The sequence below is a fragment of the Rana temporaria genome, chromosome 7 (assembly GCF_905171775.1).
Source record: "Rana temporaria chromosome 7, aRanTem1.1, whole genome shotgun sequence".
In the NCBI taxonomy this organism is placed as follows: domain Eukaryota; kingdom Metazoa; phylum Chordata; class Amphibia; order Anura; family Ranidae; genus Rana; species Rana temporaria.
The window spans coordinates 76139331-76157021 of NC_053495.1; the positions used below are offsets into that span (position 1 = coordinate 76139331).

At 44.9% G+C, this 17691-nt stretch overlaps 1 protein-coding gene across 2 annotated transcripts in view; it reads left to right on the forward strand.

The window, feature by feature from the left end:
- DDX47 (DEAD-box helicase 47) overlaps nucleotides 1–17691 on the forward strand; it is a 502328-nt gene that overhangs the window by 124445 nt on the left and 360192 nt on the right. For both annotated transcript variants that reach the window (XM_040359586.1, XM_040359587.1), the window contains exon 5: nucleotides 6880–6998. In XM_040359586.1, coding sequence (XP_040215520.1) covers nucleotides 6880–6998 — 119 coding nt within the window. The remainder of the gene's footprint in view (nucleotides 1–6879; nucleotides 6999–17691) is intronic.

Below are 17691 nucleotides of genomic sequence, written 5' to 3' on the forward strand. Positions count from 1 at the left end.
GTGTCCATAGACATCAAGGATGCATACCTGCAAGTTTACTTCTACGAGGGACATCAGTGTTTACTACACTCTCAGTGAAGAGGGAGCAAACTTTTGTGGTGCTTCGTTTCGGCTAGGAGCAGTGTGGAAAACTGCATTAAAAGGGGATTCCTGGATCAGCACTGCAGTCCAGTAGACTAATGGGCAAAACGCCTTTCTTCTGCAACACTTTTAGCCCAAATCTGCATCGCTTACCAATTTGCGTGGATAATTATTACGTTAGTGGGTGAGTTAATGCTTACGATCATAGTTCCTGCCCATGTTATCTTGTCCCTGGCTTTGTTCTGAAGAAAGAGTGGAATGTGATTTGCCATTAAATATTTAAATACCAATAGCGCTGTCGGACTCTTGTTGTCTTTGATTAAAGGGGTTGTAAAGGTAAAAAAAAATTCCCTAAATGGCTTCCTTTACCTTTAGTGCAGTCCTCCTTCGCTTACCTCGTCCTTCGATTTTGCTTTTAAATGTCTGTATTTCTTCTGAGAAATCCTCACTTCCTGTTCTGTCTGTAACTCCACACAGTAATGCAAGGCTTTCTCCCTGATGTGGAGTGTCGTGCTCGTCCCCTCCCTTGAGGGGGGGAGCAGGAGAGTCAGGACGCTCTCTACGTTGCAGATAAAGGAGCTGTGTGTTAGTGGGCGTCCTGACTCTCCTGCTCGCCCACTCCCCTCTAAATGGAGGGGGCGAGCACGACACTCCATACCAGAAAGAAAGCCTTGCATTACTGTGTGTAGTTACAGATCGAAGAACAGGAAGTGAGGATTTCTCAGAAGAAATAAGGAAGGTAAAGGAAGCTATTTAGGGATTTTTTTTTATATTTTTTTTACCTTTTACAACCCCTTTAACCACTTAACCCCCGGACCATATTGCTGGTGAAAGACCAGAGCACTTTTTGCGATTCGGCACTGCGTTGCTTTAACTGACAATTGCGTGGTCGTGCGACGTGGCTCCCAAACAAAATTGGCGTAATTTTTTTCCCACAAATAGAGCTTTTTTTTGGTGCTATTTGATCACCTTTGCGGTTTTTAGTTTTTGAGCTATAAACAAAAATAGAGCGACAATTTTGAAAAAAAATTTTTGGCTATAATAAACATCCCCCAAAAAATATAAAAAACATTTTTTTTCCTCAGTTTAGGCCGATACGTATTCTTCTATATATTTTTCGTAAAAACAAATCGCAATAAACGTTTATTGATTGGTTTGCGCAAAAGTTATAGCGTTTACAAAGTAGGGGGTCGTTTTATGGCATTTTTATTCTAAATTTTTTTTTTTTACTTGTAATGGCGGCGATCAGCGTTTTTTTTTTTCTTTTTTTTTCGGTACTGCAACATTATGGCGGACACTTCGGACTCTTTTGACACATTTTTGGGACCATTGGCATTTTTATAGCGATCAGTGCTATAAAAATGCATTGGATTACAATAAAAATGCCACTGGCAGGGAAGGGGTTAACACTAGGGGGCGGGGAAGGGGTTAAGTATGTTCACTGGGTGTGTTCTAACTGTATGGGGGGGGGACTCGCTAGAGCTCCCGGTCCTCGCTCTGTAATGAGCGATTGCGGGTGCCCGGCGGTGATCGCAATCCGCCGGGCACGCGAGTCGGGATCAGGGACGAGCGGGGGCGCGCGCCTCCGGCGGCGCACACGTGCCCCTAGCGGCCACTTTGCGAGGTGATGTAGAGCTACGTGCTCTCGCACAGGGGAGCCGGCCTGCCACCGTATAACTGTGGCGGCTGGTCGAGCTGCTAGGGCAGTGTTTCTCAACTCCAGTCCTCAAGGCACCCCAACAGGTCATTTTTATTTATATTTGAGAAACGCTGTACTCCTGGTAGATTTTGGATGGTGGAAGCAAGTGTGACTACAGTATTTTTGAATGCCTTTTTGCACATGCACTTTAATGTTTAGAACGGACTCTGAGGGGCTGGACTGTGGCCACCGGGATTAAAAAATGCCCAGCATCAGTGGAAGTAAATCATCCCCCATCATTGGTGTCATTAGGCCCAATTCATTGTTGGTGTCATTGGGAGGAATTGTACCCCATCATTGGTATCATTGGGAGGAACTGTGCCCCCCGTCATTGGTATCATTGGGAGGGTATTGTGCCCTTCATTGGTGTAAGTAAATTAGATAGCACCCCAAAGGCCGGATAAAAGCAAGCAAAGGGCCGCAGTTTGGAGACCACTGCATTAGAGGTTGCATGCCTTTTCTTATTCGGGAGTGTGTGTGTGTGTGTGTGTGTGTGTGTGTGTATATACAGTAAAATCTTGGATTGCGAGTATAATTCGTTCCAGAAACATGCTTGTAATCCAAAGCACTTGTATATCAAAGCACATTTTCCCCTAAGAAATAATGGAAACTCAGATGATTCGTTTCACAACCATTTTATTCATAAATCCTCCAGTTTCTAGTCCATATAAAAAGATTATAGCATAAAATGTCCATCCACAAATGGAAGCCTCCACAAGGGGATTAGAAGCAAAATCCAGCAGGAGCTACAGAGTATAAAAGAGAAGAGAGTTGTCTCGAAGTGTAGCAATATTTAACGAAGGTACAATATTTAGCAACTCACACGGCTGATGATTACAAGAGGCACATGGCAAAGGCATCTGGGGAAAAGCTATCCACATACCGCCGTCCGCACCGCCGGCTCTCTCGGCTGTCAGTCTAATGTGACCAGGAAGACTACTCTGCAGTAGAGCGATCCTGAGGAGAGGCTTTAACCGATCGTGGAGTGCAGAGTGGAAGGGATGACGTCGATGGCAGCAGACTGCGATCTATGTGGACAGCTTTACCTGGATGCCTGCATACTTGGATGTGCCTCTTTTAATCATCAACCATGTGAGTTGCTAAGTGTTGTACCTTAATTAAATGTAACCATATTGCTACACTTTGAGGCGCCTCTCTTCTATTTTATACTCAGTTGTGACACGACGCTACTTGTACATCAAGAAATCGCTTGCATATCAAGTCAAATTTTACAAAAAATGTTGCTTGTCTTGCAAAACGCTCTCAGACCAAGGTTTTACTGTGTGTGTGTGTGTGTGTGTATGTATGTATGTATATGTATGTGTGTGTGTGTGTGTGTGTGTGTGTGTGTGTGTGTGTGTGTGTATATATATATATATATATATATATATATATATATATATATATATATATATATTGTGTATAATATATATATGTGTATGTATATGTATATGCACATACACATACACACACACACACACACACACACACTGTATTGACAAAAGAATTTGCGTGCCTGCCTTTACACGCACATGAACTTTAATGGAATCACAGCCTTATGGCCTGTACACATGATCCAAATACCGTACGACAGATCGTATGACTTTTTCGCTTAATAGTCGCAAGTAGAAATTAAATAGGGTACTAAAGTCACAAATTCTCGTACGACAGAAAAAAAAAATCTGAGGTGATGTCATGTGTTGTAATATTTGAATTGTATTTTCGGACGATAACTATACTGTCTAAACAAATTCTACGAAAATTTTTGTGCTTGTCCAATCAAATATCGGATGAACTGTCAAGATTGCCTCTTAAAACTAGTGTACACACGATCCGAAAATCGCACAATTCTTCCTTGGATGACCGTTTTCGTCTGATATTTTGATCGTGTGTACGGACCGTTAGTCTGTAGGGTTGAGTATAGAGTTGGACCACCCTTTGCAGCTATAACCGCTTCAACTCTTTTGGGAAGGCTGTCCACAAGTTTTAGGAGTGTCTATGGAAATGTTTGACGTTCTTCCAGAAGTGCATTTGTTAGGTCAGGTATGATGTGAACGAGAAGGCCTGGCTCGCAGTCTCTGGTCTAATTCATCCCAAAAGTGTGCTATTTGGTTGAGGTCAGGTCTTTGTGCAGGCCAGTCAGGTTTCTCCACCCTAAACTCGCTTATCCATGTTTTTTTTATGGACCTTACGTTGTGCACTGGTGCACAGTCATATTGTAACAAGAAGGGACCATCCCCAAACTGTTCACACAAAGTTGGAAGCATGAAATTGTCCAAAATGTCTTGGTATGCTGAAGCCTTTAGCGTTCCCTTCATAAAAGGGCCAAACCCAACCCCTGAAAAACAACCCCACATCATAATCCCCCCTCCACCATGTAATTTGGACCAGTGCACAAAGCAAGGTCCATAAAGACATGGATGAGCAAGTGTGGGGTGGAGGAACTTAACTGGCCTGCACAGAGTACTGATTCCAGCCTGATAGAACACTTTTGGGATGCATTGGAACAGAGACTGCGAACCAGGCCTTCTCATCCAACATCAGTGCCTGTCCTCACAAATGCGCTTTTGGAAGAATGGTCAAAAATTTCCATAGACACACTCCTAAACTTGTGGACAGCCTTCCCAGAAGAGTTGAAGCTGTTATAGCTGCAAACGGTGGTCCAACTCTATACTGAACCCTACAGACTAAGACTGGGTAGCCATTAACGTTCATTTGCATGTTAAGGCAGGTGTCCCAATACTTTTTGGTTATATTGGTGTATATTTTAGTTTTGAATAGATTTTTTTTTGCACAGTGTTTGCACTTTTTATATGGACTTTATTTGTACAGATGTGTCAAGTTCATCATGTGTTTAATGCACTTTTATTGTGTCTCTTATGTGTTTTATTAACTGTACAGAGCACAAGGGGTTATAGTGGGTTATTTGCTTTTTCTTTTCTGTAATGCTGCCACAATGTGGTTGCAATCAACGCAATGGGGGTTATTTACCAAAGGCAAATCCACTTTGCACTACAAGTGCAAAGTGCATTTGAAAGTGTTCTTGGAAGTGCAGTTGCTGTAGATCCGAGGGGAACATGCAAGGAAAATAAATAACAGCATTTTTGCTTGTACATGATTGGATAATGAAATCGGCAGATGTCATGAAGATCCTGCCAGTAACAGGCCCTCAAGGCTCCCTGGTTCACGATCGCGGGTGCCTTTGCGCATGTGAGCGCCTCTGTTGGCGCCAGGTGGGCTATTTTAACCTTCCTGTCAGACAGTCCCCGCTGTCTGCTCTACAGCGTTTGTGTACCTGAAACCTGATCTGTGACTTATACCTGTGAAAGACCCAGCTTACCTGTGACCATCCAGCTCTCCGCCTGCACCTGATCCTTGGCCTGTTGTGACTATTCTTCTGCCTGAACCTCTGTACCTTTGCTGCCCGCCTGATAACCGACCAGGCCTGTCTGACTATTCCTGTCTGTTCCTAGTTCCAGTCCTGTCCAGTCCAAATGGTACTGACAGCCTATCTGGTTTCTGGAGGCCCAAAATGTTAGGACAGTACAGATATCACCCAATGGACCCCTTTTTGGAAAGTAGATAGTCCCAAGGTGTTTAGTAAGAGGCATGGCGAGTTTTTTGAAGTTGTCATTTTTGGTCATAAGTAGGGTTGTCCCGATACCTATACTAGTATCGGTATCGAGACCGATACCAAGCATTTGCCCGAGTACTGGTACTCTGGCAAATGCTCCCGATGCTTCACCTGATACTTGTACTGTCGGCGGTGATCAGTGCGTGGGGAAGTTAAAAGCACCGATCACCGCTTCTCTCTACACCTCTCCCCCCATGCGGCTTTCAGCTGCTTTAAAATCAGCGGTGATCGGTGCTTGTAACTCCCCCACACACGATCACCGCTGACTGTCCCGTGTCCTCCTCCAGCCCCCCTTCGTTTTGCTGAAGTCTGTCTCCCTCCCTCCATGTATCCCGCCGTGTATCCCGTGTATGCCGCCGTGTATCCCGCCGTGTTTCTCTCCCCTTCCGTGCTCGTCCTCCACCCCCTGGAACTGTCAGGATGGAGAGCGGGGTAGGAGCTGGTCAATCCAGCTCCTTACTGCTCCGAATGGACAGAGTCAGTGATCACTGACTCTGTCCATTCACATAACTGAAACATTGTAAACTGTGTTTACAAATGTTTCAGTTTATGAATGAAGAGAAGGCGCTGTCTTCTCTCCTTTCATTTTCAGCGCAGCTGATGCTGCTGAGAAAGGGACAAGGGGAACATGTGTCCCTAGTCCCTTTACCTGTCTCAAAGGGAAGATGTCAGAGGTCTGTTAAGACCCCTGATATCTCACCAAAGCCCCCCCAACAGGGCTAAAAAAAATAAAGAATAAAAAAATTTATTGTAGAAAATAAAAAAATGTAAGGAAAACACACTGCCACAGTCCACCCCCCCCCTTAAAAAAAAAAGCATTATAAATAAAACAAATTGTAAAAAAAACAAAAAAAAATGAAAAACAAATTGTTAAAGATAAAAAAAAAAAAACAAAAAAAAAAAAAAAACATACTGACACATGTGCCGCTGTCACATGAGATTAAAAAAAAGTATCGGTATTCGGTATCGGCAATTACTTAAAAAAAGTATCGGTACTTGTACTCGGTCTTAAAGTGGTATCGGGACAACCCTAGCCATAAGTATTTGGAAAATTAAAGTAATAAAAAAATGTGTTTATTTTATTTTTTACATACTGTCACCAGTGCAGTACAGCGTTGTCATATAATGGGGCTTGCTGCCGGTACGGTGATCAGTTATCGTCTGTGTTTGGTGGTGACAGATTTGCAGCGCGCGATTCGGTAGGATGTAATGTGTCCACTCGGATCAACGAGAGATTCCAGCCGACGACAGTAACAGGTTAAATGTCAAAAGGAATGTGTCATTTTGGAGCAATAGGTTAACCTGTTTCTAAAAAAAAAAACTAGAGAATTGAGATTATGTTGTATAAAATGTTTTAAAGTTTCTGTGACTGTTTGTTTTTTTTTTTTGTTTTAAACTTTCATTGTCAAAGGTTGACAACAATTAGCTGATGTCTTCTGAACTGATATTTATTTTTCTCTTTTAGCTACACCTGGACGTCTTATTGACCACCTAGAAAACACAAAAGGATTCAACCTTAGATCCATTAAGTACTTGGTAATGGATGAAGCTGACCGCATTCTCAACATGGATTTTGAAACAGAGGTTTGAGCTTTTAAGTCTAATGCCATGCGTTCACAGTATTTCACAGTGTGCAATGGTCTAAACAATCTTTAACTTGTAATTCGCTGGTTAACTTCCCATTATTTCTATACCATGACATTATACATAGAAATGATCCCTTCAATTTTATATTTACTTGCCACCTGGGAATAAAATGCTTTTTAATCTAGTTTTCTAAATCATTCCTTGGGTGACCCGATAAGCTTTTCTGAGATGCAGTTACATTCAGGAGACTCAACACTGGCTACCAAACAAAGATTTTTGGAATAGCCCTGAAATAACTCCCGTCACTCCCAACATACATTTTTGCTAATGTCCTAGGAGAATGGAAGTTTTCTACCTGTTGAGAGAAGATTTTACAAAGACATGTTTTTTCTTTTTCAAGCAAGATTCCTTAAAAGGTGCAGCTTTCTGGTTTGGCCAGTACTTGGCATAGCCTTAAAGGCCTTACCTGGAGTCCGCTGAGAGGGAGGATGGCGAGGCCTGTAATGTGACTTGCAGAGATTAGGTGCTATTGATGGAACATTCCAACCACCACATGTGTTATGTGTAGCTAGAAGCAGAGTGCTTTACAGGTCCAGAGCTGTGCAGCACTGGTATGATGGAAGCCTTTTCCTGAAGGCCTCTGTGGAGTATGCCTGCCAGTGAGGTGACCACTGTTCACTGCATGCCCTACAGGAGCATCTCCTGACCACCTTGGACCTTCTAAAGCAGGGGTTGACAAATTTGCTTGGAATCTAGGAGCCAGTTAAAAAAGTTAGGAGCCAGAAAACGCGCCCCGTCGAGCTTGCGCCCAGAAGCGAACACATACGTGAGCAGCGCCCGCATATGTAAACGGTGTTCAAACCACACATGTGAGGTATCGCCGCGATTGGTAGAGCGAGAGCAATAATTCTAGCCCTAGACCTCCTCTGTAACTCAAAACATGCAACCTGTAGAATTTTTTAAACGTCGCCTATGGAGATTTTAAAGGGTAAAAGTTTGTCTCCATTCCACGAGCAGACGTAATTTTGAAGCGTGACATGTTGGGTATCAATTTACTCGGCGTAACATTATCTTTCATAATATTAAAAAAAAAATGGGGATAACTTTACTGTTGTCTTATTTTTTAATTAAAAAAAGTGTATTTTTTTCCCAAAAAAGTGCGCTTGTAAGACCGCTGCGCAAATACGGCGTGACAGAAAGTATTGCAACGATCGCCATTTTATTCTCTAGGGTGTTAGGATAAAAAATATATATAATGTTTGGGGGTTCTAATTAGAGGGAAGAAGATGGCGGTGAAAATAGTGAAAAATAGTGAAAAATTACATTAGAATTGCTGTTTAACTTGTAATGCTTAACTTGTAATACCAATGGCCACTCCAGATGGCTCCAGCTTACACATCTGGTGGTAATAACTTGTAATACCAACGGCTCACCGCCAGATGGCGCCAGCTCACAAAAAAAAAAGGTTTTTTTTTTTGCCCCCCTTCCAAGCCAAGTCGCCAGGACCCTATTTCTAGTCGCCATGGCGACCGGGATTTGTCAAGCCCTGTTCTAAAGCTAGTACTTGGGGCAATTATAAGCACCCTGGTGTGTTCTCTTCCCCAAGTTTGGGTGCAGTGACATCCATCACAGGCACATCCTTCGGCTGGTGCATCACTTTATTATTTTTGTCTTGCAGACCCTGTGTGCACTGAGACACATTTCACTATGCTCATGATGGGATTTTATTCGGTTTCATAACTCCTATATTGGACTGTGACACATTAAGGTGGCTTACTTTCCCATGCAAGGGCTGCAACACTCTCTGGTGTGTGCGTATGGATTTTGCTATTCCTACTCTGCTTAAACTTGTATGGCTCCTTGGCAAGGTCCTTGACATTGTTTCTAGCAGTTGCTGTGGAGTGACCTGGTCACAGACTGAATCAAACCTTTCTGCTGCACAGCATTTGAGTACCAGTTGTCTTATGCTGACTTACTCTTCTTTTCCTCTTCTTTATCCAGGGAAGAGTTTTCCCCTGCCGTGGTGTAGTTGAAAATGTATTCATTTTTGATTTGGAATGCAGGGGTCGGAATGCTTTTACACCAGCATCAGCTATTTCCCTCCAGATGATGCTGCTTCCACATGGTCAGCAGGGAACCCTTTCCCTGGCACATGACTTGGTGCAAGAGGAATCTCAGTATGTAGACCTTCAAAATACAAGGATATGAAATCCTTGTATATGCGGTAAACATTTGTTTTGAACTTTTACTTCTGGTGTCTCCTGCCCCTATGTAAGATTATCACCCTTGGTTCCCTAAGAGTTGTCAGCTTGCAATAATCTTCCCTGTACATATACTTTTACAGCCTGTGTTTTTACGAGCATTTGCCTAACTCTAATAAGGTTTTTACCGCTACTAAAGGGTTTACTCAGCACATTCTATAGGTTTCTAAAGAAATGATTTGTCCCTATTGTAGATCTGGCCATTTCCTGCTTCTACAAGACTGTCTCTGTGGAGTTTACCCCAACATTTAACAATCCTGTTGGTGTTTGCCTAGAGGTCCTACTTTTTGAATATTTTTTTGCTCTTGCTTATTCTGTCCAGCAACCTGCTACAGTTGGCCATGTCTGGCCTGGCAGGTTTTCACAACCAGTGCCAGCTTAATGGGCTAGGTTGGAGTTCTGGAAACCATTTTGGTCACTGGCAGTCCTCTCCTAATGAACATTTTTGAACTACAGGAGTTTGATTTGTTCTTTTAATGCGGGACCTCTCTGATGCAAATTCACCCATCTGGTTTCAGTTGGACCACTCCATGCTGTGGTTAGCATCAACCATGAAAGAGGAACCAGAAGTCTTTTGACTCTAAAGGAAGCTGAACTGATTCTGGGTGGGTGGAAATTTGTGTTCCAGCTTTGTCCAACAAATGTTCTGGGCATGGAAACTTGTCGTGCAAATTTGTTAACACCACAATGTCTGGACTCAAAATGAGGGGCATGGTGAGTATTTTTCAGACCTCATTTTTGGCAAAAAGTTTTGAAAAAAAATTCTTTGTTTTTTCCAAAAAACCTTTGGAAACGAAGATCTGCTCACCATGCACATTGGAGTGTCTACTTTCCAAAAAGGTTTCCTTTGGGAATGTTTTTTACTATCCTGGCATTTCAGGGCCTTTAAAACTGTCAGTCAGCAAGTGTAATGAGTGATGGCCATTAACCACTTCAATACTGGGCACTTTCACCACTTTCCTTCCCAGGCCAGGCCGGGTGACGCCAGTGCATCGGGATCGTGCAGCTGCGAGGGCACGATTCCTCTGCTTCTGTAGGACATTCCTGAACGTCCACTCGGGAGGAAGCGCCTACCCGGCCGTATATATGTGCAGTGGCCCGGTTGGGAAGTGGTTAAAAGGCTGAAGGTGCTTTTTTGGATTTTGGGGTCCTGTACATGGCTAGACAAAGTCTCTCACATGTGGTATCCCCATACTTGGAAGTAGTAAAATGTATTTCGGGATGTACCCATGATGTGTGTGTTTGTGTGTGAGCAATATATCATTTAAAGCGGGGTTCCAAACATTCCAAAAGTTTATAAAACTATGTCCACACCGTTGTCATTTTGCTTGTGGGCATTGTGAAGCCCACAAGCACTTACTTCCTGGAAGTCTTGGATGCGGAGTGATAATTGGGTAGCGCACTGCATCCTGGGAAATGATGACACACATTTCCCAGGAGCATTAGAGGGAGATGATGTAAGAATTCTAGGTGATTACAAAGGCAGATTTCGTGGGACCGCATAGCAACAGGCATTTCCAGATAAGTAAAATTTTTTTTTTCTTTTTTAGGTCTAATGAGCACAATAATGAAAATTTTTTGGGATGGAAACTCCACTTAGTGACAACTTTTGTCAAACTTGTGGCAAAAATAAAATCTTCCATGCACTCAACATGCCTCTCAACAAATGGCCTGGAGTGTAATGATGAGATGACAGAAGGTCTGTGTCAGCCTGTGGCCCTCCCTTTTGATCTGGCGTCGGCAGCATGGGTTTTCAGCTAGGAGCTCGCACTTATCCTAACTTTGTTGGGTTCCGACTCAGCATTGGAGCATCTAGTGTTGATCCAGACTCCTCGTGGCAAAGGTCCTTCCCCTGAAGAAATTGCAGACTCTTCAGTCTGCGGTGAAGGTATTGGCATCACGCAATCGGTCTCTCCGGGCGCCTGCTGGTTCGGGGGCTGTGGGTAGCCTCCTTCAAGGTGGTACTGTATGCCCAGTTCCACACCCTGGTTTTCCAGGGGAAATACTGTCCAGGTGGTAAAAATCTCTTGTCTCTGAAGTCATCAGATTCCGGTGCGCCGCCTAGTCGGAGTCTCTCTGAGTTGGTGACAGAGATCCCTGACTCTTCGGTCCGGCAAGTTGTTTCTTCCTTCCAGTGGAAGGTGTTTACGACGGATGCCAGCTCACGGGTTGTGAACCTGGGGGGTTCACAAAACTGGGGGGTCCAGTCAGTTCTGAGTCGCTGGACTTGCTCGGACCTGCGGCCACACCTCCCTGAATGTTTCTGGTCTCGGTAGCTACCCAGGGTCGGGCCTGGCTAGTGCCTGGGTGGGAGACCGCCTGGGAATTGTCATACTATTTTAGGCGATTAGGCTATGCTTCTCCTCGTGGTCGACCGATCTGGTTTCAGCCAGACAACGCCACGGCCGTGGCTTCGGTCTACCATCAGGTATACCGGCAGGTAGACTACTGGAGTCGCCAGATGCTATACCAGGGCGACTGGTCTTTGTGCTTGGGTGTTTCGGCTCCCTTGCAGGAGGTGAGCCTCACAGGGCATGGATCTCCTGGCCGCTGTCAGTTAGTGGCCAGGTCTAGTGATCTGGTTCAGACGCGTCAGTCGCGCTGGTGGCCCTGCGGGGTCTGTATCAGTGACCTTTTGCCGTTCCTCCATGGTAGTTGCTTTCTCGGCTGCTCCACAGAGTGGAGGCTGAGGAGATCCGATGATTCTAATCGCTCCAGATTGACCTCGGCGTCCTTGGTACGCCAATATCACGCACCTGGTAGCGGAGGTACCCTGGCGGTTGCCAAGGCAGGAGGTTCCTCTGTCTCAAGGTCCCATACTTCCTCCTGTTGTACAGTCACTGACTTGCTCAACATGGTTATTGGAAGCCAGACTTTAGGTGACCGGGGTCTGTCTGACTCTGTCATCTCAACAATGCTGAGGGCACCGTAGTCTTCTTCCAGATGATCTACCGTCACACCTCTCTTGGTGCGAAGGAATGGAGTGACGTCCACAGACGTACTCGGTGTCCAGGGTCCTACTGTTTTTAAAGCTTGGAGTGGATCTATAAATTGCTTAAAGCACCGTTTGGGGGCAGATTTCAGCCTTGGTTGTGTTCTTTCAGTGGCCTTTTTGCGGCCTGTTCCCCGGTCGGTCCCGTTTTTTTGTGTGCAGGGGGTTTGTCCTATACTTTGCCCTCTTGGCCCATCTCTTTCCCCATGAGTTTTGACTCTGGTGCTCTCGGTTCTTCAGGAACCTTCCTTTGGAAACGTCCGAGAGATTTTCTCTTGACACTATCTCAGAAGGTGGCCTTTACCTCTGTTGGAGGGGTTTCTGAATTGGCGGTCTTGTCTTGCAAGCCGCCATGCTTGATCCTCCATAAGGATAAGGTGATGGTGCGCCCGCGATCTTCCCTTCTACCGAAGGAGGATTCGGCCTTTCATACTTTAGGCGTGGTACGCGATTTGCGGGTATACCAACCTACTACGGCTCTGTTTCGGAGCTTCTGACTCTTTTGTGTCGGTGTCTGGTCCACCAGAGGGTCTGGCGGTCTCGTCGACTACCATTTCTCGGTGGATCAGGCAGGCCGTCATACAGGTCTATGCTCCTAAGGGCCGGGCCCCCCTTTCCGGTCACGGCACTTTCGACCAGGGCAATTAGTGCTTCCTGTTTTTTTTTCGACCTCATGCGTCAGTCTCACAGGTGTGCGAGGCGGTGACTTGCTCGTCCGTTCACGCTTCTTCCAGAATTTACATGGTTGATGTGAGTACATCTTATGTTGTGTTTTTTCTTTTTTTTTTCAGCCGCTAGTTTTTGCCGGCGGCTGTTTAAAGTTGCACCTCCTCCGTTGAGGAGCTCTGCTTGTTTTGGGGTGGAGTTAAAATTGGTTTTACTGATATATTTCCCACCCCTCGTTTTTTGACACTTGTCAAGATTTAAGGAGCTGTGTTCGTCCATGGACGATATGAGAAAATAGGATTTTTTGTACTCACCGTAAAATCCTTTTCTCTGAAGTCCATGGACGGACACAGCTCCCACCCCTCGTTTTTAGGTTTGTACTGCTTGTTACGAACTGAGGCTGCATGCTACAGTGAGGAGGGTTATGTCTGGAGGGACCGCCCGCTGGGCGGGGCTGTTAAACTCTGTTAATGTAACATGTATTTAACATGTTTCTGCCTAGTCCTCTCCTGTAAACAGGGAACATAACCCACTTGTCAAGATTTAAGGAGCTGTGTCGTCCATGGACTTCAGAGAAAAGGATTTTACGGGTAGTACAAAAAATCTATTTTTTTTTTACTGAAATCTCTGCCAAATAAATGAAAAATATATATGCCAAAGCATAGGGGCGATCCGCCCAATGTCCAGCCTAGGCCCCTCATGCTGGAGCATATACAGTACATTTTTTTTTTTAACTGCGGATGAGAAATCTTCTCCAGCAGTGCTGCAAAAAGTTATCTATCTATCTCTGTGTGTGTGTGATTATATATATATATATATATATATATATATATATATATATATATATATATATATATATATATATATATATATATATATAATTATATATATATATATATATATATATATTATATATTGTGTAAGGGGTTAGCTCGGTAGCGGGGTGTGTGACCCCTTGGATGGGTTCACTACACACTGAATTTATACAGACAGGCAGTCGAAGACGGTTGAAAACAAATATTTGGGTTTATTCTTCCATCTTGCTGGAAACAAGTGCAAGCATCCAAACAGCATAAACACAATCAAACCTAAAATAAACCCTGGCCACTTGGGGTGTCTATCTTCACTAAACAGGAACCTATCTAGGGAGTCTGGCACAGCCTAGTGCTGGGCAGACACTGCTGGTCATACAGCAGAAAAACAATAGTCTCTTTTTGATTTTTATCACACAGAAAAATCAATCACCTCCTCAGAAGACTTTCAGCTACTGCTCGCCTTCACTCAGAAAGCCTCAGGATGCAGCAAATCAGTGGTAATCCTCTGGATTACTTATAGAGGCCTTAATTGCCTCATTCTGAACAGCTGAAGTTTTCCAACGCCCTTAGACCTTTTCTGGCTATTTTTGCAGCCAACGCCTAATAACAATTGGTGTATTGTCTAAACAAGGCAGAAATGTATGTCCCGTCTGTGACAATACCCACAGATTTACTGGACTTCCTGTCACAAAATATCTCTATAATCTATTGTAACAGGAGTGACTTTTGGGCACAGATTGAGCCAGGAGATAAGGGACGTTGGATTGTTTTAGCATGGGCAGTAGCCCACCATACATTACTTAATGTCTGCAAAGAATATTCTGACCCTACCGGTCAATGACTCATTCAATGCTTAGCCCTGGCTAGTGAGTTGTTAAATGAGGCTGGCTCTTGAAAGGCCTTACATTGTGTGATAACACTGTTTTAAAGCCTATTGATGCTCAGGTGTGAATACCTTTCTGTCGGAGACAGACCGTCTGTCTAAAGATGTGGATTGAGGGGAACTCATTGTGTGATGGTGTTTTGTTTGAATTCTGTTAATGAAGGTGTATTGAAGCCCCCCCAGGGTGTGATGTGTGGGTGGAGAGTTTGATTGTTCCTGTGATCACTGAAACATGCCTTGAAAACTGTATATAAACTTGAGAGCTAACCATTAAAAGTGTTCATACATTTTGAAGCAGAGAATAGAGCGGTCAGTCTCATTTTCTGGGGAATTGATATGGATCTTGCCGGCTGGTTTGTCTGTGTGTCTGATAAGCTGTCGTGGGTTGATGGAAGGTCGTAAACGGTGGTGACCGTTGCATCTATCGTGCTCAAAAGTTTGCATACCCTGGCAGAAATTGTTAAATTTTGGCATTAATATTGAAAATGGACTGCTCATGCCAAAAAAAATTATATTTTATTTAAGGATGGCAATCACATGAAGCCATTTATTAGCACTTAAAGCGAGGTTCACCTGAAAATGTTTTTTTTTTTTTAAAAGCCAGCAGCTACAAATACAGTAGTTGATGACTTTTAAAAAATTAACACTTACCTGTCCAAGTCACCCGCAACGTTGGGAGCCGAAGCCGAGTGGTAGCTTGGCTCTGGGCTTCCCCTGCCGCCATCCTCGGTAAGGGAATCGGGAAGTGAATCGCTGCGGCTTCTCTGCCCGGTTCCCTACTGCGCATGCGCGAGTCACGCTGTGCAGTTTCCATGGGTCCCCATGTAGCCGAGTGTTTCCTAGAACACAACAGGGGGGTGACGCGGAGGGACCGGATTTCCGCGGGAGTCTATACCCGAAAGTGGTCAAATGTGACACTGGAGGGGCAGGAGGGTTCCAAAAAGCTTTCACTTTTGGGTGAACCTCCGCTTAAAGTTTTTTTATAACAGAAATCACCCAAATGGCCCTGATAAAAAAAAATGTACATGCCCTGGAATGCTTGGCCTTAGTACAGGCACAGAAGGTGACGCACACAGGTTAAAATGTCAATTAAAGGTTAATTTACCACATTTGTGGCTTTTTAAAACACAATTGGTGTCTGTGTATAAATAGTCAATGAGTTTGTTGGTGTCTAGCCTGCTTAGTGCATCCACATGAGAGCTGAGCCATGAGGAGCTAGAAAAGAACAGTCAAAGTCCTGCGTAACAAGGTAATGCAACTTTACAAAGATGGAAAAGGATATAAAAAGATATCCAAAGCCTTGAATATGCCAGTTGGTACTGTTTAATTACTTAAGAAGTGGAAAATTTGTGAATCTCTTGATTTAAAGCCAAGGTCATGTAAATCAAGAAAAAATTCAGCCAAAACTGACACAGGAACTGTTAAAGATACAAAGAAAAATCCACATGTAACCTCAGGAGCAGGGGCGGACTGACAAACTCATTGGGCCCCCGGGCAATAGAAGATTTGGGGGGGCCCCCCTGTGTCCCCACCCACACAAGCCACACCTGCACAGGGAGACATGGGGAGGAGCACAATGGGGGACACTGGAGGGGGAAGGAGAGCACACACACAGGGGGCCACTGGAGGAGGGAGAGCGCACACACACAGGGGGCCACTGGAGGAGGGAGAGCACACACGCTGGGGGCCTCTGGAGGAGGGAGAGCACACACGCTGGGGGCCTCTGGAGGAGGAAGAGCACACACGCTGGGGCCCTCTGGAGGTGGGAGAGCACACGCTGGAGGCCACTGGAGGTGGGAGAGCACACGCTGGGGGCCACTGGAGGTGGGAGAGCACACGCTGGGGGCCGCTGGAGGAGAGAGCACATGCTGGGGGCCACTGGATGAGGGAGAGCACACACAGGGCCCCATATATCTGTACTTGCCCCCCCCCCCTCCAATGATGGCCCAGCTTCACTGACCGTGACCGTTGCATATAATTAGCTAATGATTCGCTGCTCCCCACCGGCCCCTCCTCTCTTCTCGTCCATCTAAGGTGATGTCAAGACGCATACAGTACAAGCACCTGGGACAGACGGAGGGGCTGGCAGGGAGCAGCGCACCATTATCGGCATTATTACAGCGTTGCAGCCACTTCATGTGGCATCTCATGAAGCGGAGTCTGTTCCCCTAATGGCTTTGGGCGGTGCCAGACTGGTCAGTCTGCCCCTGCCCTACCCCCTCCCCAGATATATTTTAAAGCATTCTTTATTTAAATAAATTGAACATTTTCAAGAGAGTAAAAGTTATAGTAACTTGTTCAGTAAATGAAATAAACAGACATTTAAAGACCGTAGTAAATACAAAAGTCCGTAATGAAAGACAAGACAACATTGGGGGGCGTGAACCAGGCAGGACGTGTTTCCCAGGAGCTCCACATCTCTCCTGCTAATTCATCTGATTATTGGTGCTTTCCAGTACCAGGTCTTATTACCACACTCTGGGACATGAGAAAGGGGGCTTCCAAGTCTGGTCACCAGGTGCAGAAGTGTCAACGCCAGACCTGCTCCGCCATATTGCCTTCCCCTCACACAGCAAAGAGCGCCAAGAAGCAGGCCAAGAGGATGGCACACACAGCTGCAGCAAAGGATCCATATCTAATCAATGTGCACTCAGTGACCAGATGGTTGATGCTTACCATCACTGCTGCTAGGACCTGCTGCCTTGCTTGCATTGATCGCCTCCAGGATGGGTCCTAATTTACTAGATGAAAATTCTCCCAGTTATCTTATTTTTGAGACACGCAACCATATGGATGTCTAAATCATTCTTTAAAAGTTGGATGGCATCACTAGCTCATTCCTATGGTCCCCTAAGCCACCCAGGATAGGGCTGAAGATTCTACAGGAGCCCTGGGTTCAGGGAGGGTTAGCCTTGCTCAATTGGGAGAAATATTATATAGCAAGCCAAATGGTGTTTGCTCGCTTGCTTGCTAGCTGGTTTATGATGGGGATTCAGCCAGGGTATTAGAAGGGATGCACCTGGGATCATGTGAATCTTCACATTTGGCCATTCATAGAGGTACCAAGTCGGAT